We start from the raw sequence: 26712 nt of genomic DNA on the forward strand, positions 1-26712 counted from the left end.
GTTGGAGTGTTGCCAATGCATGTCTCACAGCATGGAGAGCCTAGAGCCATGTGAGCAATGAAGCAAAGACATTAGAGGTAGGGTGGGGAGGTGCTCTTAGAGATGCTAACCAAATCTATGAAATTATGCAATTGTATAGGAAGAGTTGAGATGAAGGGAAGCTAGGTTGGTTGATTTCTCCTTCCCTATCCTTTATCTTGGTCCTCAAGACTCTAGAGCAACTAAAGAAAGGTTAAAGTGCTCATACATGCACACACGGACAGGGAGAGAGAGAGAGAGAGAGAGAGAGAGAGAGAGAGAGAGAGAGAGTAGTAATTCTAAAAAGGTACAATATATTAAAAGTCTTAGAGAAAGTAAGAAAAAGGAGCTAAGAAAGAGAAATCATGATCTCACTATTCGCATCTTTTATGTATCAATGCTTATGGTGTACTAAGATTTCATTCAAACTTTATCAATATATTTATGATGGCATGCTTTTGACTCCATCAAAAGTCATGGAGTTTTCAAGCAGGATGTTGACTAACGAGTTAATTTATTATTTCTTTTGCCATGTAAACATTCTTTAGATGATGAATACTCTTTGTTTCACATATCGATAAATTTGAGATACCCATAGATGACATATACACTCATTATCATTATCCTTTTTTATTGCTATGTGACATATTTTCAATGAATGATTCAAGGTTCAATGACTAAGGAGTGTAAGGATGAGTAAGTGCCTTTGATTTCTAAATTGAGAAAATCGTGTTGGTGTAACACCTTTAAATTTTCATTGTGTTGAGGGACTTTTGAGGGTAATGAGAGTAGCACGAGCTCAATGTGTCCTTTAGAGGATCCTCTAGTAGTAGAGGTTGGCTATGTGGAATCAACCTTAAGAGTATTGCAAGGGTGGCTAGATAAGTTGGTGAGAGAGCTAGCAAAAAGTATACAAGCTAGGAATATGAGAGAGAGAGAGAGAGAGAGAGAGAGAGAGAGAGAGAGAGAGGGAGAGAGAGAGAGAGAGAGAGAGAGCACGTTGGAGTTGGACGGAGAGGTGGTCAAAGATCACTAAATCCATATATAGATAGAGATAGATAGATAGATAGAGAGAGAGAGAGAGAGAGAGAGAGAGAGAGAGAGAGAGAGAGAGAGAGAGAGAGAGAGAGAGAGAGAGAGAGAGGTGCTCAAAGATCGTTAAATCAATCATTGATGTGGCACTCATAGAATTAGCTCAAAACATGGTGTTGTATGTAAAGTCAATAGGTTTGCCTGAGTTGTTGGAAAATCTCCGATCTAGTGGCCATAAGTCTTGTTGCTACTTCCATTGTCATTGAAGGCCTAGCTAGCTCCATGCCAATGTTAGTCAACACTCATGAGACCTTAGGAAAAAGGCTTCCTATGCATTTCCTCCCTCATATCTAAAATGTAGACGAACAAAAGTATAGCAAGAAATAGGCAAAAGTTAAAACCTTGTCCAAAACCTTTTAGAGGAGTGGAAGCAATTCGACCCAGTGGAGGTGGTCTTAGACTTTGTTCTCAAGTTTGTTTGATCCTTTTCTTCCTCTCTCTTCTATTCTACTTTCTTTCCATTGTGGAGGTCCTCTTCCTTTCCTGGTTTGAGCTATAGGTGACTGCAGATCTAGTAGAGGTCTAGCTTGGGGCTACAAGAGGTGATTGAGAAAAAGTTCTCCCTATGAGCTATATTTTTTCTCACAAAGAGAATATCTAGCTTGGAGCTATAAGAGGTGATCAGGGCTTTGAGAAAAAGGCCTCCCTATCTTCGTCGTATCGAGAACATCGAGGGTCATGAGATCAATATTTTTACACATTCCATTGATAAAATTAGCTCTAAGGTGATTTTCTTGACTTGCTACATTGACTGCAAATATTGTGATGTCCCTACAACAACAACAACGGTGGGTTAGAGGAAGAATACATAGCTCTAGGAGAAACCATGCCAGGACCATCGCTATTGTACAAGTAGGAGGTTGGGGCAAGAATTGCGTGTGGACGGAGTTGGAAGAGTGGGGCGCTGCAAAGTGACTGCCATAGTGTGAAAGTTCATGGGGCGAACTCGATGGTCCCATCCTTGACGAGCATATTGGAATTCGGCACCCTCAATGGGGCTGACAGACTTGATGGTCCCCTCCGTGAGGACGAGGAGCACATAGGAATGTCATGTTGAGATTGTTGTGGAAGGGTATGCATGCTCATTTAGGAAAATTCAATGAATTCTATCTCATGATGTGTGTGCATAAATCAAATCATCATGTGTGGATGGGAGTGGGAAGTCAAGGAGGAGGACGCCCATGTGGGGGAAAGAATGGATGGGAGGGGGGCCATTCTGGGGGGGCGGGGGGGGGAGTATAAAAGGCAGCAAAAGGGCAAGTAAAAGCAAAGGGGAAAGGAATGGAGGCAGCAGGAAAGGCCACAAGCTACACTTGGAATACATTCTCTGCGTTTCCATCTTCTTCTTCATCTTCATCTTCATCTTCATCTTCATCTTCTGTCTGTTGCAAAATTTCTTCATCTTCCAAATCCTCTCTTCATCTTCTCTGCTCACTTCCTCCATCGCCATCGCCATCGCCATCGCCATCGCCATTTCCTCGCTGCTCCTCCTCCTCCTCCTCTCCTCCCATGGCTCACTCCCCCTCCCCCCCTTACTCCTACATCCCTACCTTGCCTATTTCCTCCTCCTCCCCCCCCGACTCCTTCCCTTCCTCCATCTCCTGTCGCCTCCTCGACAAATCGCACAAGAAACCCGTCTGCCTCTTCTACTGTAGCGAAACCGAAGACCTCGCCCGCCGCATCGCTGCCGAAACCGACACCATCGAGCTCAAGATGATTAACTGGGGGTCGCTTCTCCCCCCCCCCCCCCCCTTTCATGCTCTCATTTTCGAACTTTCCGTCCATTTGCATTGGCGTGCGCTCCTTACACATGGCTGCTAAACCTTCTCACAGCAGCCGGTTTTTCCTTGCAGGACCTTCGCCGATGGTTTCCCGAATTTGTTCGTCCCAAACGCTCATGGCATTCGCGGTCAGCACGTCGCCTTTTTGGCCTCTTTCAGCTCTCCAGGAGTGATTTTTGAGCAGCTCTCCATTATCTACGCCTTGCCTCGGATGTTCGTGTCGTCTTTCACGTTGGTTCTACCTTTTTTTCCAACGGGAACATTCGAGCGGATGGAAGACGAAGGCGACATTGCCACGGCTTTTACTCTGGCCAGGATACTTTCGAACATCCCGATTTCAAGGGGTGGTCCTACAAGCCTTGTTATTTTCGATATCCATGCACTTCAAGTAAGCGCCTTCATTCTCTCACGAACTTGTTGTCTCTCAGGAGAACGTAGCTGTTGAATTTCGCAGTCAGGATAGTAGCATGGCTCGTTAACGAATGTAGGAGCCCATCGGTAACTCGCCATGGTCGGCGGTGCACACGGCTTTTGATAATGCCACTTGATCTGGAGTAAGGCTGTTATGAGCATGAAGACTTTTATAGAAAACGTATGCTCATGTGTTTAAGTGTGTAGATAGGTGTCCGTGCGAGAGACTATGCGTTCTTGCGATCTTTTGCATCCACAGCTGGGTGCTGATGACCTTGCTATGCTTGATGAAGGGTGACAGACGATGAGTTTTAAACTCATCATCTTAAACTGCACGGTTTGTGTAAAATGTATGCACGACAACTGCGAGATCTCACACTCATACACGTGCTAAAGAGTCTCCAAACTCAACGATACATTCGCATAGATGAAGAGTGACATATGGATTGGTTGAAACTTACCTCCGAGAGCATTTCTGCAATGCTGAGACGGTGGACCGCTTCTTCCATTGCTAGGCCTTCTTGTGGGATGGAAGGCAGGATGCTCCTGCATCGACGGGGCTGGTCAATGGCTGAGCTTCCATTCTCGACCAAAACCTGCACAAACCTACAACAAAAGGTCAGATGCCCCTATCAATGATAAGGCATTAAAAAAAAAGCAGGGGAGTAAGCCCCCTGGGTACTCAAGTTGATGCTCCCTCCATTATAGCAAGCCAAGCACCTCTTGAGATTGCCTTTCTTGTCTGGATTGGGACACCTTCATCTTGCCTCATCCTCAGCCTGGGAATCTGAGAGACACTTGCTGTCCTCAACCCTCATAAACGAATGCGAATCTATGCACTATTTGACACATCTCACCGTGTCCCGTGTCTTGGGGATGCCTGGAGTAACCACCAAGAAAAGTCACCAATTGTGGCTTATTTGACTCTGGTTCTTTCTTTTGAGGTTGGTCATCCTACTTCTTTTGATCCGCCGCCTTCTTTTTGTAATTGCGTGCAATTCGTCCAAACTTATCAGAGAAGCCTTCATTTTTTTGCTTGCCTCCATCCTCTGAAGAGTTTCCTCCTTTGCATCAGTCTGTGCTTGAAGCAAGAAAGGCCTTGTCGTCGCCATTCTCACTTTATATCTTTTCATGGCTATAGCATTGGCCCCAACTTGTCAAAGGTGAGTGGCTTGGATTGGTTATTAGAACTAGGGTCAAGTACCGTTTGTGAGCCCCTAAATGAGGAGAGCATGGGGGAGTGACACTATAGCATGGAAGGGGGAACATATGGAGGGAGAGAGGCTGCAGCACACAGGCTGCCACTTGGGCAGCTTACAATATCCTTTCAGGGCTACATAAACCCACCTTTTAAGGCAGGTATGTACTAGAAGAGACAGTCAGCGTTGGCCATTGTTTGGGCCACACATGGGCTCTGCTTACTGGCACATGGGATTGTTGTCAGCCCTGGAGATTGACAGAAATTGGCAGGCTTTTACAGGCCTCTAGGGCCTGATCTGGTCGGTATGTCATGACAAGAGAATGATTATTTAGTTAATTAATAGTCATTAGAACCTTATCATTGTTAGGCGTCAATTTGATGGTGCGGTTATATGTTTGTATATATGATCAATCAAGCGGTGTAAATAGTACCGCAAAAACTATGTAACATTGGTCAATGGTTAGTAATAAAGATGTGCACACACGTGTCTAGGTTCTAGGGACAATAGGAAAGGGAAAGGGTGCATTAGAGTCTATTGAATGGTAGGTGCATGGGTCAGAGGCTAAGGGTAGGTGTTAATGGAAAGATAAAACTTGAGTGATCTGAAGGGACATTAATGAAAGGGTATCACCCTTTCATTGTTAATCTCACGTAGCATTCTCTCTACCACATTGCATAAAGCTGCATCTATTGGAGGTTGTCATTATTTTGTCACTTTTATTGATGACTACAGCAGAAAAGTTTGGGTGTATTTTATTAAAAAGAAAAGTGAAGTGTTTGGGCATTTTAAAGCTTTTAAAGCTATGGTTGAAAAAGAAACATACTTGTAAATAAAATACCTAAGGTCAGATGGAGGGGGAGTACCTCTCAAATGAGTTTATAAGGCTCCTGCAGGAGCATGGCATAAAGCAACAATATTCATGCAGTCATACTCCACAGTAAAATGGACTTGCAGAAAGGAAAAACATGCATATTGGAGAGGTATCTCGTGCCATGCTCAATGAAAAAGACCTGTCAGATTATTATTGGGCTGAAGCAGTTGCTACAGCAGTCTAAATAATGAATAGGACTCTCATTGCAGCAATACATGGCATGACGCCAGAGGAGAGGTATACTAGTAGGAAACCAGATATTTCTCATTTGAAAGGTTTTGGTTGCATTGCCTATGTTCATGTGTTAGATGAATTGAGATCCAAGTTGGATCCAAAAGCTGAGAAGTGCATCTTTATTGGTTATTCTTTGCAGCAGAAAGGGTATAGATGCTATAACTCTTCTACTTGTAAGTTTACAGTGAGCAGAGATTGGCCACGTTAATTGAGTAGATCTAGTTGGATGGATAGACCAAAAGCTCTCTTTCTCTCTTTCTCTTTGTGTGTGTGTGTGCGTGTATGTGTGTGTATTTGTGTTCTCTTCCTCTCTCTCTCTTCTCTCTCTCTCTTAGTTTCTCTCTCTCTTTGTGTGTGTGTATGCGTGTATGTGTGTGTGTGTATTTGTGTTCTCTCTCCCTCTCTCTCTCTTCTCTCTCTTAGTTCTCCATGTGCAAGTTTGAAGCTCTCCATGGGTAAGTCTAAATAATGAATAGGACTGTCATTGTAGCAATACATGGCATGACGCCGGAGGAGAGGTATACTGGTAGGAAACCAGATATTTCTCATTTGAAAGGTTTTGGTTGCATTGCCTATGTTTATGTGCCAGATGAGTTGAGATCCAAGTTGGATCCAAAAGCTGAGAAGTGCATCTTTATTAGTTATTCTCTGCAGCAGAAAGGGTATAGATGCTATAACCCTTCTACTCGTAAGTTTACAGTGAGCAGAGATTGGCCATGTTAATTGAGTAGATCTAGTCGGATGAATAGACCAAAAGCTCTCTCTCTCTCTCTCTCTCTCTCTCTCTCTCTCTCTCTGTGTGTGTGTGTATATTTGTGTTCTCTCTCTCCCTCTCTCTCTCTTCTCTCTCTCTCTCTCTCTCTCTCTCAGTTCTCCATGTGCAAGTTTGAAGCTCTCCATGGGCAAGTCGGAGAAGATGTACAAGTCTAGGGGCTAGCTCATAAACAACAAGGCTAGGGCCAATCAAGGCAGAAAAGGGGCACATAAAAGGATGGATAGACCAAAAGATGACCCAAAAGGTCCTTATAATTGGCAGCTCTAAGCTGGTCTTATGCAACAAGTACTCTCACGAGGGTGCTCTTCCCCATTGGAGGGCCAATTGGCATTCAAATTCTGCATGCATTGCGCACATTCGAATCCTCGAAAAGTCTGGTTTTTCACATTTGGTACTAGAGCGGTGATGGCCCACGAGTGGGACGAGAAGAGGGCAAGTGAGCGACAGGCAGAATTGTGGCGGAAGCATTAGTGTGGGGAAGGCACGGCTTGCGACAGCTGAGGACGACGGAAGAAGGTACGGAAGTTGCAGAGGAATGTGTGGACGAGGAACGCGAGACGATGGAACCTCGATGGCATGCTGTAGCAAACTTTTCGGGCTGAGAACATCTCCACCCTGGATTCTTGAGGCAAACATCTCCTTCTCGACCAACCCTAAATTCCAGAGGTTCTGAAACAAGGGATTTTTTTAAAAATTGTTGGTCTTGAACGGTGAACAGGGTGTCCTAACGGGGTGACTCCCCCATTGTGTGAATGTACCCTTAAAATCCTTAAACCGTGAGAAAAAGGGACCCCCCCGTTCTCCCCAACAGAAAGTCGGATCGGAACAAGCCAAACCTCGCATATATGCTGGCGGGAAGCGATGTTGGAGGCTGGGAGCTGAGTCCTGAATTGAGGATGGCTGAGTGAGTGATAAGGGGGACTGAAGGCTCCTCATATAGGGCTAGGAACCAACCAACCTTGGGCCAGCACAACTGACTGGGTGGTCGGTTTTGGCTGACCAGACTACTGGCCCTTGCCTATAAAACAAGGCCCTTTTGGGCCATTTAAGGCAGGCTAGGTAGCCAGTTGTCACTGCCACCTAGGCTTGACCATGGTGCAGGTGACATTTTCCTCTTTTGAACTTGTTGCTAGGTGGATACCTCATAGCGCTTTGCCCTGGCGACCCTAATTGCTGCACTGTGGCTTGTGACTTTGGGAACTGGGAATGAATCCCAGTAGCTCGTGCTTGACTCGTCCTTGGACTAGAACTCACAATGGGGGTCATGGCGTACGAGAAATGGGCCAGTCTGTGGCACCAGGCTCCCTAGTGTAGGGGTGCGTGTGACATTCCCTCCTGCTTAAATTTTGGATGATGATAGTTGCTGAGGGACTGATTGAATATGTGAAGCGAATGTGATGGTGCTGACCACCAATTGCTGCTCGAAACTTGATTGTCCTCCCAAAGAATTGAGAAATAATAGTCTGGCACTGGGATTGATCTTGTACCGCTCCAAAAGGTTGAGGAACGAATGTTTTGTTATGATAACACTGTGGCTCAATAAAAACTCACGAGAACCGGTATTGTCGTGAAGAGTGGAAGCCGAATTGCTGAGGCGAGTCATCCCACCACGCTACTACTGCGAACTTGTGATCCTTGGGTGGTATGCCACTATGATAGGCTCGTGGACAATTTGACAATTTTCCCCAAGGAAAATACTAATGCTTTCTCCCTTCACAATTTTTTTCCTAAGTGTATTTTCAATTGCAAGCTCTGTTGAAAGGCATCCAATACCTTGTACTGAGCTTGTAGTGATGTAGAGTTTTGCAGTAGTGATGGAATTCAACCCTAATGTAATCTAATAGTCATATATTTCTAGCTTGTTGAATTGCACTTCTTCCTTATTCAACAGCCAAGTTATATTGCCTGCCATTACGATTGGCATGACAAATGCTACACTTTTTGGGCTCATTGGATTCCTCTAAAAAGCCACAACCTTGCCACACCTAGCTTCTTCATATACTTCTAATAGAGCATCCTATAGGCATATAGTTGGTGGTGCTTCATGACATGTAGAAACTGGGATAACAAATTTTGTGTTTGATCCAAATGGATAGTAGCAATGAAACACTGCAGTCCACCCTCCATCTTTGATCTTTTCTTTCCCTTATCTAGAGTTGACTAGTATGTAGACTTCTCTTCTCATGGAACCACTACAAGGCATAGGCCCTTTTTCAACGAAAATACTGACGCTTTTTATGTTAATTTTTTTTTTTAATGGGCACAAATGTCGTTATTAAAGTTGTTAAAAGCATCGGAAAAGAACGGTCGCTATAAAGCATCGCTGTATAGCAACGTTGATAAATGTCACTATATAGCGACACTTATAATCATCTCTATATAAAGAACCGATTGGGCTGTTGATGTGGTGGCACTGCACTCCAGAAGTCCAATGGCGTGAAACTGGCTACCAACTGTTGGCATGCATTCTCTCCACTGTGGAAGATACACTTACATAGAAATACTAGTGCTACTCCAGCAACAGTTGGGGTGATGAGAAAGCCATTGAAGCTGGGCAACCAAAACTGAAAACCTAGGAACTCCACCATACTCACATGCACTTTTGGAAAGTGTGGTATTGCTGTCTGCATGACTGCAGTGAGGGAAACCTGGAATGAACTTGCCTCCTCGGCTGGCGTGATAACTGCTGAGGGTAAAAACTCTGACACCCTCCTGGAATCTGGAACTGTGGATGGAAATGTCTCCTGAAGAACTTGTGTGATGCCGGGAGCTGTGGAAATTGTAGCTCTCTCTGAGAAACTCCAAGAGAGATGGAACTGTGACTGCCTCTCCAAGGAGCTAAGCGGCGACTGGCACTGCGGATCACCCCTATAAGGAGGAGACTGTTAGAATTATTGGTATATTCTAGGCAGTGGCACTTTTCCCTCATTCAGGTTTTTCCCTCTAACCACAGTCTAATCCCTAACTATGGTTAGTGGATAGGATAAGGGTTTTGTCACTAAGACAAAAGCCCACTCTTTCTTGTACTTTCATACTTCTTCTATTCAGACGTTCAGCTCACTCTTGCTCTCACTCTTGCATTCTACTCTCCCAAATCTCACATTTGGTATTAGAGCAAGCTGCTCCCTTGTCAAGCTTCAGTCTCCAGCCTCTTGCCTTCATCTTGCTCCAGCTTGTGCCTTCTTGCTGCTATTCCATACAGTCTGTACGGATTTTGTACTGTTTTCCATCGCCAACCATGCAGGTCTCCGTATAGAGGCGCCAGCTCGTCGTATTGTTTCGAACCAGTTGCCGTACATTTTCTGTTGGAGCACTTTACAACAGTCCGTCTGTACGGATTTCGTCTATACAACTGCTGACATTCCGTACGACAATCCAATCCGTGAAGCGTCGTACAACCAGCTCCCGCATTTCGTACAGCTCTCGCGTTCTGTACATTTTCGTACCGTCTGTACAAGTTGAGCGTCTGCGCACTGTACATTTGTTGTACAATTGAGGGTGCCGTCTGTACGATTGTACCTGCTCAGTACACATTTGGTGTGTTTTTGGCAGACATTCTTGCAGATAGCCATTGTTTGGCTTGCATTTTGGGAGCGTATTTAGGGCATATTGTTTTGTTGTAGGCATTGCAGTCAGGCTGCAGAACCTGCTCTAGAAATTTGGGGCTTTTTGGTTCTGCTTGCAATCTTGCAGGCAAAATTTGGGGCTTTTGCAGTTTTTGCAAATAATTGCAAAATTTGGGGCTTTTGGTTGATTTGCCCCTTTCAGGTGCAATTTCTTGGAGAAATTCGGGGCTTTTACAGTTTTTGTAGAAAATTGCAAAATTTGGGGCTTTTGGTTGATTTGCTCCTTTCAGGTGCAATTTCTTGTAGAAATTTGGGGCTTTTGCATTTTGGATGCAATTTGGTAGTTGAAAGGTCATCTGGGAGATTTGCAAGCAGTTTTGGACTCAGTGTGAGTCAAATTGCAGACATTTGCCACTTTTTGCAGATATACTTTGCAGATTTTTGGGCTTTTGCAGAGCATTGTGGTACATTTCAAGCCTTTGAATACGCTGTGACAGCAATTGTCATTGTGGGCAGAATTTTTGGCAGACTTTGGTTGTGCATTTTACATCCCAGGAAGGGATTTCTCTTGTATAGTTTGCTGCATTTTTAAGCTTTTTGGCATAAATAGCTCAGAACAACCCCAATGAGGTGTTTGGAGTCCTCACACAGGAGGATAAGTTGGATGGCACTAACTACTCCTTGTGGAGTTTTATGGTTCGCAACATCTTGGTTGGTAGACATCTTTGGGATTATGTCAATGGAGATGAGGCAAGGCCATAAACTGTGGCAACACCTTTCAGGGGTAGAGGTCAAAATGCAGGACAAGTGATTGGAGCAGCAACTGCTACTCTAGTGGCTTCCGCATCAGAGTAGAAAAGCTGGGATTCTAGGGATGCACAAGCTCTTTCTATTATTTCTCTTTTTGTCAAGAGGTTCATTATTCCTCACATTCGATCATGCAAGACCTTGAAGGCCAGCTTGGGAGATTTTAGAGAGCATGTTTGCAGCAAGAAATGATGCCAGAGTTTCCTTCCTGAAGAGAGAGCTATCTCATACACATATGGATGAGGGAGATTCCATGAATGCTCACCTCACAAAACTTCAGGATTTGAGGGAATAGTTGCTGAATATAGATGAGGTTATTCCGGGATTTAGAGATGTTTACCACCACTCTGAATTCTCTTCCTAAGTCTTATCTCGGTTTCCACACCTCACTGAATTTGTCGTTAAGGGGGGGCAGCAATCCTCTCTCTTTTCACGAGTTGGTAGGAATCTTATTGCAGGAAGAGGAGACAAGAAGGAACATGGCAACACGGGTTGGCAAGCATACCATGCCATGCTAAGTTCAAGCCCAAAGGAAAAGGGCAGCAAAAGCAACATGCAAATCAGGCCACACATCAGCATAAAGCTGATTCCCCTCTTATAAGGCTAAAGGTGATGCAGATAAGCCTAAGAGGAAGGGCATTTGTCACTACTGCAAGAAGCTAGGTCATTACATTGGTGAATGCAAGAAGTGAATAGCTAAGGAAAAGAAAAGGGATTCATGTATGGCTGTCTCAGATGCATCAGCTCCTAATGCACATGATGGAGGGGATGTTACAGCCAACTTTGTGGAAGAGCACTATGCCTTTTTATCTTGCATTTCAGATTTTCCAGTGGATAGTCTAGATACTACCGTCACTTTTGAGGATGATCCGTATGCTTTCTTGACTTGTAGCTATGACCCTTCGAAGGATGCATGCTCTTTTAGTGTCAATGAGACACTGAACACTTGGTTTTTTGATATTGGTGCTTCTAAGCACATCACTTCTACGAAGAATCTTTTTGCATCTCTGCATGCACCACATGCTAAAAAGGTAACATATGCAAACAATTCTTCATATTCAGTATGTGGAGTGGGTGACATCATACTCACATCCACGGATGGCATAGATTTCAGAATTTCAGATGTTCTTTATGTGCCAGGTATAAAGAAGAATTTGCTTTCAGTGTCCTCTCTTAATCGAGGAGAATTTTAGGTCATATTTGATGATGCTAAATGTGCACTCTGAGACAAAGAGAATGACTATGCTTTGATGTTGTTTGCCACTTTGTATTGGGGTCTTTTCCAGCTTGATATTTATGAGAAAGTTCCGATCTTGCACTTTCAGTGAGCACTCCCACTACTGTGATGCAGAATGCGGAGTTATGGAATGCCAGATATGGGCACACGAGCTATGGCAAATGCTATGGTTGATGCATTGCCTCCTTTAGAGTCACCTCCTCCTCATGCATGTGAGGGATGCATCCTTGGCAAGATGCATAGATTTCCTTTTAAGAAGGATGTTGCAGTAAGAGCTACTCATAAATTACAGCTCATACACAGTGATGTCTGCGGTCCTATGAGGACACCTGCTTTTGGTGGCTATCCTCTATCATGTTACATTCATAGATGACTTTACCAATTATACTTGGGTCTATGGTCTAAATTAAAAAACAGGAGTGTTTATGCATTTCAAACACTTTGTGGCTATGGTTGAAAATGACACAGGACTCAAGGTGCAAACACTTCGCACTGATAGAGGGAGGGAGTATTTGTCTCATGAATTTGAGACATTTTTGAAGGAGAAAGGCATCACGCATTAGCTTATAGTGAGACTTATACCACATCAAAATGGCAAAGCTAAGTGCAAAATTCGCACTCTCATGGAGATGGATAGATGCATGCTTACTGGTAAGAAGTTGTCTCACAGGTTTTGGCTCGAAGGCCTTATGTGTGCCAATTATGTGTTGAATTGGACTCCCACTAAGGTTTTGAAGACAATCACTCCCTATGACGCTTGGCATGGGAGAAAGCCTTTAGTGGATCACTTCAGAGTTTTTGGTTGTGTTACATATGCCCACGTGCCTGTGGAGTTTCGACATAAGTTGTTTGATAAGGCACTTAAGTGTATTTTGCTGGTGTTTCTCGAGGTCTTGTGTAGCCCAGCTGAGGAGACTGGTGCGGAACTTCCTATGGTCTGGTTCAGACGGTTCCTGCACCACCAGAGCTAGGGTCGCCTGGCAGACGGTCATCCTCCCCCAGACAGAGGGCGGCCTCGGCATCATAGATCCAGAGTTGCAGAGTCAGGCGCTTCTTGGCAAGCTAGTCATCCGCGGTCTGACCCCAGGAGGACAGATGTGGAAGCTCTTGCTACAGCATGGTCTCAGTGGGTGTACTCCCCAGAGAGGGGGTGTTTGGCAGCCTTCTATTCGATGGATCTTCACTTCAGCTCCTTTGACTCAGCCCCGTTCCCCCTTCCTCCGTAGCCTTATTTCGGTCTGGAGGAAGTTGCGACACAGCCTCTCCCAGGTTCCCCCTAGCTGCCGAGAGGAGACAGACAGACAGCCCTTGATCTGGAGCAGCCAGGTGACAGATGATACAGGTCGCCAGCTTGGAGAGAGATCCCATATCCCTTGGGCGCTCTGGGCGCGTGGGCCCGCGCGCTCATTCCGGGTTTGGAGGGACGTCTACAGTCAGATGAGCCCAGGCGAGCTGGCAGCAGTAGTAGGCACGGCACGTGGGATCCAGGATCGACGAGCGGAGATTGATGCTGCCATCCCTGCAGGTTGGAGGATTCCTGCAAGCACCGGACAGCTCTTCCCGGGAGATGAGAGGTGGCTAGGACAGTTCACTCCACGAGGCATTCCTTTGGTGGTGGTAGGCCTCTTCTCGGACTCTTCGGTTCACTTCTTCTCCATCACTGATGACAGTCGCCTACAGATAGACCCCCTGATTATGCAGGACCAGGATTGGAGACTCTGGATATGGGAGGGCCGTTCCTTGTCAGAGGTGGAGTGGGACCCATGGGAGTGGCGTTGGCCACCATCGGAGACCTCAGAGAACCCTACCCCCTTCTTTTCTTACAGTGCACGCACGGGTCGGCGTGCTTTTGGGGCTCTCCAGCGTGGGCTACCCACACAGGCACATAGGTGGTATGCCCAGGGGATATCCTTGGTCTTTCTTCGCACTTTCTGGAAGACTCTTTGGGCCAGCTGGCGTCCGAGGAAGATCTCCTACTTCCTTTGGATGGTGGCACACAAGGGGCTTCTAGTTGGCAGTTGGCTGAGACAGATGGGACAGGAGGGGCATTGCCAGATGTGTTTTGAGGAGGAGTCGTCTCTGAAGCATTGCCTTTGGAGCTGCTCGCATGTGCAGACGGTTTGGAAGGGAATCATGGGGATCTTAGCTAGGGCTACACCTGAGCTAGGACCGATCACTTGGGGAGCCGTTTGTTGGTGCAGCACTGAGCCGGGACATCACTTGGCCTATGAATTCTCTAGACAGGATCCCGTCCTTTTTATCACGTAGGCCACTTGGGCATACATGGACAGTTTCCCATGGCATTTGACAGAGACAGATGCAGGAGCGATGCCTCGGCACCCAGTTTGGGAGATTATAGGGAGCATCACAGGCTGGCATATCTAGACTTCCAGATGCGCGCAGACTGTAGGAGCTCAGACTACTTCTACTACCCAGACCCTAGCAGATATCTGGAGCACGATCATTCACACACTCAAGGGTCAGTGGGATCAGATTTAGGGAGAGTCCCGGGCAGGGAAGGAAAAGAGACGACGTTTCCTTCGCGATTGGGACCACCGGGAGTTATTCTTCCAGCACTCCACTCAGATTCTTCAGTGGCATTACGCCTGTCCACCGTGGCTGTTTGTCCACTCTTCGATGATTATGCCCTAAGAGGCTTGTATTTAGCATTTTGACTTCTCGGGCTGAATCCGTTTTGTGATTACAGCCCGCTGGCCTTCAGGCCTTTTTATACTCTCGCTTTCAAGTAATATAACTAGCACTACTTTTTGCGCAAAAGTGTATTTTGTTGGGTATAGTGCACAAAGTAAGGGCTCTCTTTTCTACAATCCTGCTTCTCACAAGATTTTTGTGAGTAGAGATGTTATCTTTCATAGAATTCAGCACATACACATGCTGAATTTACTATTCCAGCTTCTTCATATGATGTTTTTGAGGGGATGCTTCCTATAGCTTTTGGTTCCTCAGCTAAGGCTCATGCTGAAAATCAGAATTTACAGCAACCTCCTCCTGATCCACTTGCCCCGATTCAGCGACATGCTGATTTTGTATCTCCACAGGGTGTGGATGAAGTTGTCAGGCAAGAGATTCAAGAGATACATGCAGCCAAAACAGTTCCGAATTGGTTGCTACAGACTCTCAGAGGGAGTAGACATGAGGCACCTTTGCTTGGCAGGACTCGTAGTGCAGTAAGGCACGCAGGGGGGGCTCTTTCTATCGAGACAGCTTATGTAGGTACTCTTCTTGATGAAGAACCTGACTCTTTTGAAGAAGCCAAGGATAATGTGCATTGGATGCATGCTTTGCACAATGAATTGCAGTCCATTGAGAAAAATCAGACTTGGGATGTTGTGGATTTGCCACTAAGAAAACATGCCATTCATACCAAATGGGTTTTCAAAGTGAAAAGGAAGCCAGATTGGTCCATTGATAGGTACAAGGCACGGCTGGTTGCCAAAGGCTATGCACAGAAGAAAGGCATAGATTTTGAGGAGACTTTTGCTCCTACATCCCGGATGACCACCATAAGGTCAGTTATTGCCATGGCTGCAAATTTTGTTTGGAATGTCCATCAGTGGACATAAAAACAACTTTTTTTAATGGGGACTTGCAGGAAGAGGCTTATGTCAAACAACCTCTTGGATTTGAACTTTCTAGCAATGCACTTCAAGTTTGCAAGCTGAATAATGCTTTATATGGGTTGAAACAAGTCCCATGTGCATGGTATGCCAAGATATATGCATTCCTGGCAAGGTAGTGGTTACATAATAGTCCCACGGAAAGCACCCTCTATATCAAGAAGGATGGGGGGGATATTTTGGTCATCATTCTTTATGTAGATGACATGCTGCTTACAGGGTCAAATGAGGCAATAATTGCAGATTTCGAAATTGAGTTGAAAGCTGAATTTGACACGACAGATTTGGGCATGTTAAATTTCTATTTGGGGATCTAGTTCATACAAGACAAGCGTGGCATCGTTATGTCTAAATCCAAGTATGTGCAAAAGCTATTGGATAGGTTTAACATGCATGATTGTAAGCCTGTAGTTACTCCCATGGAGCCGAGGCTGTGAAGCTTACTATGTATGATGCATGTGAATCAGTGGATGCCACACTTTACAGCCAGGTTGTCGGATGCCTCATTTATTTGTGCAATACAAGGCTCGATATTCAGTATGCAGTATCTTAGGTGAGTAGGTATATGCACAACCCAAAGACTATACACTGGCAAGTTGTAAAACACATTTTCCGTTATTTGCAAGGCAGGAAGTCTTATGGCTTGATGTTTCCCAGGGGGGTGACTTGCAGATGCATGCTTACATTGACTTAGATTGGACTAGAGACTATGATACCAGGCAGTCCACTAGTGGTAATTGTTTCGTTTTGGGCAAAGCTTGCATTTCTTGGCTGAGCAAGAAACAATCTACAGTGGCTACTTCCTCATGTGAAGATGAGTACAGGGCAGCTTTCACAGTGACAGTTGAATGTGTTTGGCTGTGTTGTTTTTTGTTGATCTTCATCTCCTATTGGAGGGTCCTTCTCCAATTCTCACCGATAGTCAGAGTGCTATAGCAGTGGCAAATAATCCTGTGTTTCATGCTCGCACGAAGCACATTGAGGTTCATTATCATTATGTCAGAGAGAAGTTGCATGCAGGGGAGATCAGTATGATTTATGTGTCAACACATGACAATGTTGCAGACAGCTTCACCAAAGCACTTCCACGTGAAAAGTTTGAGGCATTTCGTAGTGTCCTAAACTTCTCCTTTTGGTGATTGATCACTACCCTGTACACCACATTGGTACTATAGGGGTGTTAGAATTCTTGGTATATTCTAGGCAGTTGCCAATGTAATGTAAGTAGGTTAGGGGCGCTTTTCCCTCATTGAGGTTTTTCCTCCTAACAAAACCACACTCTTTCTTGTACTTTCATACTTCTTCTATTTAGATGTTCAGCTCACTCTTGCTCTCACTCTTGCATTCTACTCTCCTAAATCTCACAGAGACTGTACTGGATGCTCTCCAAAGGAACGGAAGAGCTATTCGGCACCCCTCTAATGACTCAATTGAATGGGATGCTACCTGAAAAAATGGTGAGATGTCCAAAGCTGTTGAGAACACCTCGTCTACCATGAATGATTGGTATGCCTCTCCAAAGAACTGAGGGATGGCTGGCATAGCTTCTTCTTGATGGGATATTGGGACTAAGCATGTCTCCCTAAGGCACTGAGGAAGTACGAAGGCTGCTGATCACACCTCTGATGAATCGATCGAATTACCATCATCACCAAGGGAACTGCATGTGTAGACACTAGTCACTGCTACCGTTGGTGGCTCGCGATCGGATGGAGAGGACACTGTATGTCTAACCTCCCGGAGTGCAAGACACAATAATGTGAAGGCCTCGTCAACCTCTCTGCTGATTGATTCTGCAATTGCTTGCTTCCCTAAAGTGCAGAGGAAGGGGAGCTGTGGAGGGAACTGCATGACTATCCTCACGAACTGTCGAGGAATCATCAACGTCCGTACTGGTGATAGCTATACCTACGACTCCAGTTATGATGGGACTCCCTCTTGCGAGGCTTGACACTGGTCTGGTAAACTCCTGACACACCCTCTTTTGTTGAGCATCACGGCCAATGGGATTGGAGCCCCCTAGTCCTAAACACTCCTAATGAGCAGGTGAAATGTGAGTCATGCCGACTAAAACTGATGTGGCCAACTGAGCTGCAAGGGCAAAAGCCCCATAGGAACTGACCAGAGCTGATGAAGAGGCATGATGGGTGGAAGACCCATCACACCTATTAGCTGCATTTGGGGTGTTCCCTTGGGTGGATTCCCCAAGAGAACTAACTGTGGGGGATAGACAACTCCTTTGGGCAATGGGCCCAAGAGGCTCATCTATGGCAAATGCTGATGGGTTTGAGATATCTCCAAGGGTGAAAGACCCATCCCTCATAGCTGTGAAAACCCTCTGTTCCCCTACTAAAGGTGATCCAGCTGACTGAGTTCCTGGAGTGGAAGACCCAGAGGAACTACCTGGACATGATAAAGTTGCTGGACAAGTAAAAGACCCATCTGATGTAACTGCATGAACTGACTGATCCTCTTGGGTGGAAACTCCAAGAGAATAGGCTGTTGAAGCTGGGTGATCCCCGTGGGTGGTAGACCCAAGGGTCTCATCATTTGGGCGTGCTGAATGAGCTAAGCTTGCCCCAGAGATGGGAGACCCCTGAGAGCAGACTGTGGAAATGGCTGCACTAACCCCATGGGTGGAAAACCCTGAGGCACTGCATGTAGTGACTGTGGAAACTGAATTATCTCATGGATTGGTAGACCCAAGGGGAACCATTGTCTGAGCTGCTATCAAATAGTCCACTGAACTGTGCTCGGAGATGGAAGACTCCAGTGTAGATAAAGGACTTTCTGCTGATGCACGGTCTGTGGGTACTGCGGATGAGGAGAGGAACTGCTGGTGTTGTACAAGCATCTGCTCTCAGTCTCACCTGCATTGGACCTCATATGCTGCCAAGTCAGCACGACCTCTGGATCGTTGCGCGGCGGCCTAACCTTGCTGCAATAATGATTGCCAGAGGAAAAAAAAAATCCCTCCTAACCTTGCCCCACAAGGTGTAATCACATACATGTGAAGACGGGAGCCGGTCCGATGTGTGATGAAGGTTGGGAGGGAGAGGCTAATGGAGTATGGTACTACCGCCATAGTTGCATCCGTACGCGTATGGATGTTTTTTCCGTATGCATTCCGTACGGCCGTATGTACGGCTTTTCGTACGTGACTTTTAAAAGGGGGGGATTGGGATCTGTACCTTATAACCTGATTTGACGTCCTATTTTCTATTCCGTACTTGTCGTTTGTGAAGGCTCCCAAATCTCGAGAATGGCCGTATGCGCATGACCCGACTCTCCCGCCTGCAAACCGACCTTGCTGCCTCAAGAGCCTATATAGGCAGCCCTTTGCCCTCTTCTTCAGCTCACAGTCCCGAGTCCCAACTCCCCTCAGCCCTTCACTCTTGAGTTTGTGCAGCCTCTACCTGCTTTGGAGGTCAGTGGTCACTGTACAGTTGCAGCCCGCAGCCTGCCTCTACGCTCTACTTGCTCCAAACATCAAGGTAATTGCTATGGCTGCTCTCTTTTCCCGTTTTGCAGCAAGTGTTCTCTCTTTAGTTGATGCCAGATAATAGGGCAGCCTGTAGGGGCTTCAAGCCCGCTTTGGAAATTGTTCCTTTGCCCAATGCCTTATTTGCCCTCTTTTGCAAATTTGCAGCTTGCAGATCTGCAAATGGGAAGACAAAAAGGACCAAAATGGGAATTTGTAGAGGCCTCAAAGCTTTTGGGGAAGGGCCAATACACTTGTAAATGTAAATATTGCCGTCATTCATGGGATGGAGGACTGACCCGTATAAGGGCACATTTTCTTGGGCTTGGGGGTTGACAAGTGTACCACTCCTCCCGAAAATTTGAAAGATACTTGTCAAAGATTGTAGGCAAAGGCGGCTCTGAAAACTACTGCAAAACAGCTTGATGAAGATGTGGCTGATTTGGGAGATGCCTCAGTGAGTGGTACCGCAAGTGGAAATGCATCTGTCAGTGCATGTGAGCCAAAGCAAAAGAAGCAGAAGATGTCAAAGGGAGGCATGGAAGTCACAGGCACGGAAGGATGCATACATTTCTCTCTGTCGTTTTTTCTTTGCAGAGGATATTCCTCATTGGAAGGTGAGGAGCTCTTATTTTTTGTGCCATGGGCCAAGTTGGGCCTACCTTCAAGCCTCCATCCCACAATGTTTTGTGCACAGTAATGAAGCAGTATGCATAGATCAAGAGATGCTACAGTTCCGAGATAAGTGGAAAAAATATGGCTGCAACATAACTTGTGATGGCTGGTTTGACACTCGGCGCCGGCCTATAATCAATATCATGGTCTCATGCATATTTGGTTTAGCCTTCTTGGAAGTCTGTGGACACAAGTGGGCAGTATAAGTCAGGGAGTACATCTTTGGGATACTGAAAGATGCCATTCTTGATGTTGGGGCTGAAAATGTGGTGCAAGTGTGTATGGACAATGCATCTAACTGTGTGCGGGCAGGAGAATTGGTGGAGGAAGAGTGGCAACGAAAACAATGATAAGGTTCATATCGCCTTGGATAAGCTCCTGACCATGGACTTGCACTTGCATCCTGAAATGAGCCTTGCCCTTCACCTTGCCTCTGCATGGCATGTTCCTGATTTCGGTAAGGATGTTTGAATCCTCTCCCTTGTCCCTTTCCTGTTCCCCCAAAAGATTAGGGCTAAGGTTCTTGAACATATCTACCACTCCATGCATCTCTTTTCAAAGACTACCCTTGGTACTTCTCACATACACATGTGGACTTCAAGAGTTGAAAGTAGGTTGCTCCTTCTCATTAGGTACCTGCTGCATGTCCTCAGACGAACCATCTTGCATTATTTTTCCTTAGGGAGCTCAACAACTTCTCAAAAAGTTGCTACTGCCTTTAATTGTATCTTCATCTGAAGAGGCCCTAAGAAAACTGCAATGAACCTCTCCTTTTTGAGCATAGAAGCATCATCACAGGGTGTGGACATTACCTAGAGGGAGGTTACCGAGGGTGGCATTGGAGTCACCTATACGACTAGTTGAGAGTGGGGCTTGCATAGCCTAGTATGTGCACATTTCCAAATGTTTGACAGATAGGGCATTCAGATGGATCTTCTCCCCCCCTTTCATTACAGCTTGGATGCTCCTAATCCCTTGGTCCCACGAGATGAGATCAACCGTACTATACGGTTGGACCTACTCCAACTTTATGCGTCACAGACTTGGGGCGGGCACCATGGGTGTCCCACCAAGACCCGGTTCTACTGTGACCATTTCTTGAGAGTGTCGAAGGATGGAGTGATCATCAGACCCCAGTATCTGGAGGATGGGTGAGTCTCACATGCCCTCAAGATTGCCATTGGACAGATGCGGGTCTCTTCCCATCAGGTGAGGATTGAGACAGGGAGAGGCACAGGTGCACCTAGGGAGCATCGGATTTGTAAACTATGCACTCTAGGAGAGATAGAGACGGAGGAGCATTTTTAATGTACTTGTCCGGTCTACTATGAGATCCGAGGATGCTAGCACTGCCTCTTTTAGGAGGGACATGGCTTCGGGCCTCTCTCTCTCGATTGATCACACCCGACAGCTCAAACAGAGGGTTGACACACATATCACACTTGGGGACATCCCCTCCTTGTTTAGAGTCGGAGCCCGATCGACGGGGGTCACAGTAGCCCTGGTTAAACGCAGAGCTACGACTAGGAGACATGCCAGGACTGCACCTTTGAGTGGCCGACAGCACTCTATTGCCGACTTCATGCCTCCATTGCCTCACCGACTTCATGCCTCCATTGCCTCATCCACCCTGATGTCCTACTGCTGCTGATGATGATGATGTTGATGATGATGCTGAGATTGATATATAGTCGACCATCGACATGACTATGTTGTACTTAGGACTTAGTATTGCCATTCTGCATTTTTTGCATTTTGCATTGGTGTGGATGCTCGTTTAGTAGCTCCACTACCACAGCTCGTTTGTACCAGGTTTTTCACTGTCTCATAGACCCATTGGTCTTCCGAAGACTTTAATAAACTTTCTTTCTTTCTTTCAACTAGTTTGAAATTCAAAATAAAACAATCAGTGGTATTCAAAGCACCTCTATTCAAGGCACTAAGAACTTTAAATGCAACAAAAGAAGGGCAAGTTTTGTGGCCTACCTTATCAAAAATTGACTAATTTGACATTCAAAATCAATTGATCAATGAAATTCAAATATGAGAAATAGATATACCTTATCAAAAAATGAATAATTTGACATTCAAAATAAATTGATCAATGATATTCAAATATGAGAAATAGATTGATAGAGAGAGAGAGAGAGAGAGAGAGAGAGAGAGAGAGAGAGAGAGAGAGACTTACCTTGTGCATTCCACAGGAGAGATTCTATTTTGGTGACAATGTCTTGCCATGCTTTGAGAGTGGAATTCCTCTGCTCAAGCACCGTCTTCACCAACTTCCAGATTCTACAAATGTAAGCTAATAGAAGATGTATACATCTGCATTTTTCAACAACCATAATGATGCTTGAAAATCTATCTCAAAGTGTGCTTTTAGTGGGATCTGCTCTTGCTGATTTTGCCCCATCTTCAAATTTTCTCTTCACACGGACGTGTTTAACTATGGAATCCAGAACTTCTTTACTTGTGTGTACTCAACATGCATGTGTAAGCCAGTAAATAGACAATGCTCCAAGAGGGATATAGAACCAACAAAATATATATTTCTGTCTACAAAGGGACACAATACAAAAGAGTCTAGAATCCCACCAAACTGTGGTCCTTTGTCCTTAAAAAAAGTTGTCCTACTGCCTCCTTGGCACTTCTAGACCCTGAAGCCTGTGCGCTCCTTGCCGAGCTTCTGTAGACTTTAGTCGCCATGCCTTGATCCCTGCACCTTGCTGCCCTAACTGTATAGGTGTACAGCCAAGCTCTGTCTCAGCTCCTCAGCCCTCCTTTCTCCTCTTGGATGTAGGCCTAAAGGATGCTGTCCTGCTGCTCCAGTCTGCTGGTTGCTTGCTGCTCAAGTGTATGCTTAATGGGCCCCTTGGGCTCCCTTTACATAGGGGCTGGTAACCCCCCAGCCAAGCGACCTGGTAGGGGCCAAATTGGCTGACCCAGCAAGCCTACCAACTGACTGCCTGGTCTATGAAAACTGCCCTGTTTGGACTCTCTTTCTGAGGTATGGCTCCCTGCTTGGCCACGTGGCAGGCTGCCACTGGCCCAGGCAGTGCTGCCCATAAATCGACCTGATTCAGGCCGCCTTCAGGTCCAAATGCTTCTCCAAACAGGCACACATCCAGCTGTGCTGTTCCGCCTCCTGTCAGGCCATGTTCCAGCCCTAGGGGACCTTATAGCACCGTACAGGCGCTGAAAATAGTCCGTGCAGGTCCTGCAGAGTGTTGCACAGTTGCTGACATCAGCACCTCTGTTCCAGGCTGAATTCCCCGTGCAGATCTGCTCTAGCCAACCGTTGACAACCACATGGTCTGTCACGATCTGTGACGTATTCCTTTCTCTATTTCTAGACTTATGGATGGTTTGATGAATGGACACTTGTGGAAGGGTATGCCCTTTCGACGGGACACTTCCTAAGAGGCACAACCTTTGCCCTTTCGACGGGATACTTCCTAATGAGGCACAACCCTTCACAAGAGACATCCTATTGAAGAGACATTCCTATTGTAATGTACCCTCTCATCAAGGGTCACACCCTTCACAAGGGGTACACACCTCTTCATGCACATACCCTTTGGAGTACACACCTTTTCATGTGTGACTCTTCACTCTCTATATAAGAGAGGCCCAATTGTATGGATGACACGACATCCACCCTACAGATATTCAAGCAATACAATTATTTCTTGTTCTCTGCTATCTCAGTCTCCTTTCTGTTCCTTAGCACATTTCTAAATATAGTAAATCTAGGATTTCTTACAGTGGTATCAGAGCAAAATTTGCTCCTGCCTGTAGGAAATGCCCCCCACCTTCTAGCGCTGATCTGATACATTTTTGCCGCTAGAAGGACATCCGTGCACATTGTGCATGGAAGAGATGGAGAGGATGAGCGTAAAATTTTTAAATGCCTACCCGGCCTAAAGTCATCCTGGCCTCTCCATCTCCCTCACATCACAAGTTGATGTGAATGGACACGACCAAAATCGTGTCTTTTCAGGTGCTTGGGCTGTCCCAAAACCAAGGGACGCACCTTTTCTACCATGGGACACACCTTTTGGTGACGAGTCTCGACTCCTCACTCATGGGACATACCCCATCGTGGACAGAAGGACATACCTATTCATGCAGGGTCACACCCCTTTTAACAATAGGGACATATCCCCTCATGAACAGGTGCACCTATTCCAAGTGTCACACCCCTTCGAATAGGCACACCTCCTAGGCCCCAAGTGCCTACAAAAGGGTACCTAGAGGGGTAAAAAAGGGAAAAAAATAAACCCATCCCTTACCCCTAGGTTTACCCTAGCTACCTAGGGTTAACTAAACCCCCCATTTAATTTTTGGGGCAACTAACCCATTAGGCAGCCCAACGAATCGTCGCAGCCTTTTCCCCAAAAAACTGCTACGTACGGAATTTTCTGCCAGCCCTGTGCAGCACCTGCGTCAGCCGTACGGATTTCCGTACCAGCCTGCGTCATCCGTACGGCCAGCCACCAGCCTGCGCCACCCTCGCCATTTCTTCCTGCGCAATCTACCGTACAGTCCGTACGGTACCTCCCCAGTCTGCCGTACAGTCCGTACGGTCCGCCAGCCTGCACCGTACAGCCTGCGCAGCTCTGCATCAGCCCTGCGCTATACTGCAGGACCAGCCCCCCCCCCTGCGATATCATTTGGCCTCGCCAGCCCCCCCCCCTTCCTGCGCAGTCCTTGCCAGCCAAGCCTCGCTCTTGCCTTTTTCCTGCGTAGTCCAGCCCTGGGCAATGCTCTAAGCCTCGCCAGTGACAGCCCGCAGCCCTTGTTTCGCCATTTATTGGGCCCTGCCAAATCAGCACCAGTTGCAGCTCTTCGCGCGATGAAGACAGCCTGTTGACAGCCCGGACCAGACAAGTATCGAGCGCTCCTCGCAAACCATTGCACCATGGATCTCCGGACACCGACTTGCAGCCTTCTTTCTACGCAATAACTTGGCAGATTAAAGTATTGCCAGGTGGAGTCTTTCCAATCTGCTTTTTAAGGATTCTCTTTAACAAATTACAGCAAATGAAAGAATCCACATTAAAGCATGGAAACCCCTGGTAATTCACCCGGCCTTTCAAGGACACCTAAGGCATCTGCTACTACACAAAAATTGCACAGCCAGCCCATTTTGGAGCCTTTGCATCTTGGGTCTTCTGTGTCACGTGCCCTCCGAGTGACTTGGACCACATCCTCTACCTTCTGCGTGAGGCACCTCAGTTACATTATTTCCTCAGCACAGTACAGGTTGTGTTCCACGAGACACGAAGATATCCGGAACACGATATTCCTCAGGAGTTTGCTGTTCATTTTTGGACAGAATTTTACCCTTCACCTTCGGCATCTCCAGGGTACTCTCCACCTCCTTTAGCTCCCAGCGCCCAGATATCCTTCTCTATAGGTTGTACCTTCTCCAAGTCAGTATTTACACTTTGAAGGCACTCCCTCTCCTGGATATCCTCCTCTTCCGACAGCAGCTCCTTACCCTTTTTTAGATCCGTGGACTCTGCTACCTACCCCTGTCCTATCACGAGCAGTAACACCACTTTCAGCATCACCAGTGTTATCTCAGACAGGACCTCCCTTACTAGATTTCCACGGGTGGTTCCATCCTGCCTCGCCTGCCCCCTCCAACATGAGCAACCTCAGGGAGCAGCCCGAATCCTCTTCCAGGAATGGTACAAACTAGAGCGCAAGTTCGCGCTTTTCTCACAGGGATCTCCGACATGTCGCACCGCTCGCGTGAAGCCTCTCCAGAGATTAAAGAATCAAGTCCCAAAAAGGCCCCTGAAGGCAACGTCCAAAGTGAATCACTATTGCAACTTCAAATATCTCAGCTTCAGGACAGCATCTCTGACTTGGTTCAAAAAGTTCAACAACTTCAAGATTCTCGAAGTCCAGCACATACCAGATGACGATGCGGACTCTTTCCCACCAGAGGTAGAAAACACTGAACTACGTGCCCTCTACCGATTACTTCAAGCTTCCAAAACTAAAAGACTTGACGTCAAACTTCCGGAAGCCTACACTGGTCAACGCAATCGCCGAACAGCGACCAATGGCTCGCTAAAATGCGCATGTATTTTGACACTGTTGACCTCACTGAAGGCAAAAAGATCGCCTTGGCAGCCTCCCTCCTGAAGGATACAGCCTTTCTATGGTGGCAAAGACGCTTAAAGGACGGAAAAAGTGTGTTAACATGGGAACGTTTTGAACACGTGCTCCGTAAGCAGTTTGTACCTGCCAATGCGGACTTCCAAGCACGTTCAAAACTCCGACAGTTGGAGCAAACGGGTTCCCTGTCTTCCTATATCTCTCAGTTCACCACATTGGTGCTGGAGATTGATGGTTTAACTGAGGATGATCGCCTTCATGCTTTCATCTCAGGCCTAAATCCCTCGTTACGCATTGATGTTCTTAAAGCAAACATCACCACCACAGATGGCGCTATTGCTTACGCAGAGCGCATTATAGATTTTTTAAACACAGGGAAGCAGAGTGCTAATCGCACACAGAACTCTCCTATGGTCAAAGGTGCTCGCCCTCAAGATAACACCAGGTTTCGAAAAAACTTCGGTAATCCAGGTCAGCGACAGTCTCAAGATCCCCAGAAGCCTCAGAAATCATTTGCTGGATTCCAACAGAAGCACTCCCCCAAGGATCGCGCTTCTTCTTCTTCACAAAGTCATTACCGACATCCCCAACATAAAGGTGCGGCCACTGACAAGAAGAACAACTCCAGCTCAAAAGGACTTTGTACCATCTGTACAGGCGACCATAGATGGTTCGATTGTCCCAAGCGACCAAAGCAAAATTCTAATATGGAACCTAGCACTTTCCAAAAAGAAGATGCTACCTCAGCACAAGACAAGAAAGGCAAAGCTGTTCGAATGGCGAATACCATCC

The 26712-nt window shown here is 46.2% G+C and overlaps 1 protein-coding gene across 1 annotated transcript in view; it reads left to right on the forward strand.

Annotated features, from left to right (window-relative positions):
* Positions 1 to 2397: 2397 nt before the first annotated feature.
* The window catches only part of LOC147896634 (Phosphoribosyltransferase family protein), a 60511-nt gene continuing 36196 nt past the window's right edge, over positions 2398 to 26712 (forward strand). The window contains exons 1-3 of the mRNA XM_087381343.1: positions 2398 to 2837; positions 2964 to 3279; positions 21993 to 22088. Of these exons, the coding sequence (XP_087237469.1) occupies positions 2620 to 2837; positions 2964 to 3279; positions 21993 to 22088 (630 nt within the window). The 5' untranslated portion in view covers positions 2398 to 2619. The remainder of the gene's footprint in view (positions 2838 to 2963; positions 3280 to 21992; positions 22089 to 26712) is intronic.

The sequence above is a fragment of the Dipteris shenzhenensis genome, chromosome 11 (assembly GCF_047967505.1).
Source record: "Dipteris shenzhenensis isolate YYH24624 ecotype China chromosome 11, Dip_SZ_1.0, whole genome shotgun sequence".
NCBI lineage: Eukaryota > Viridiplantae > Streptophyta > Polypodiopsida > Gleicheniales > Dipteridaceae > Dipteris > Dipteris shenzhenensis.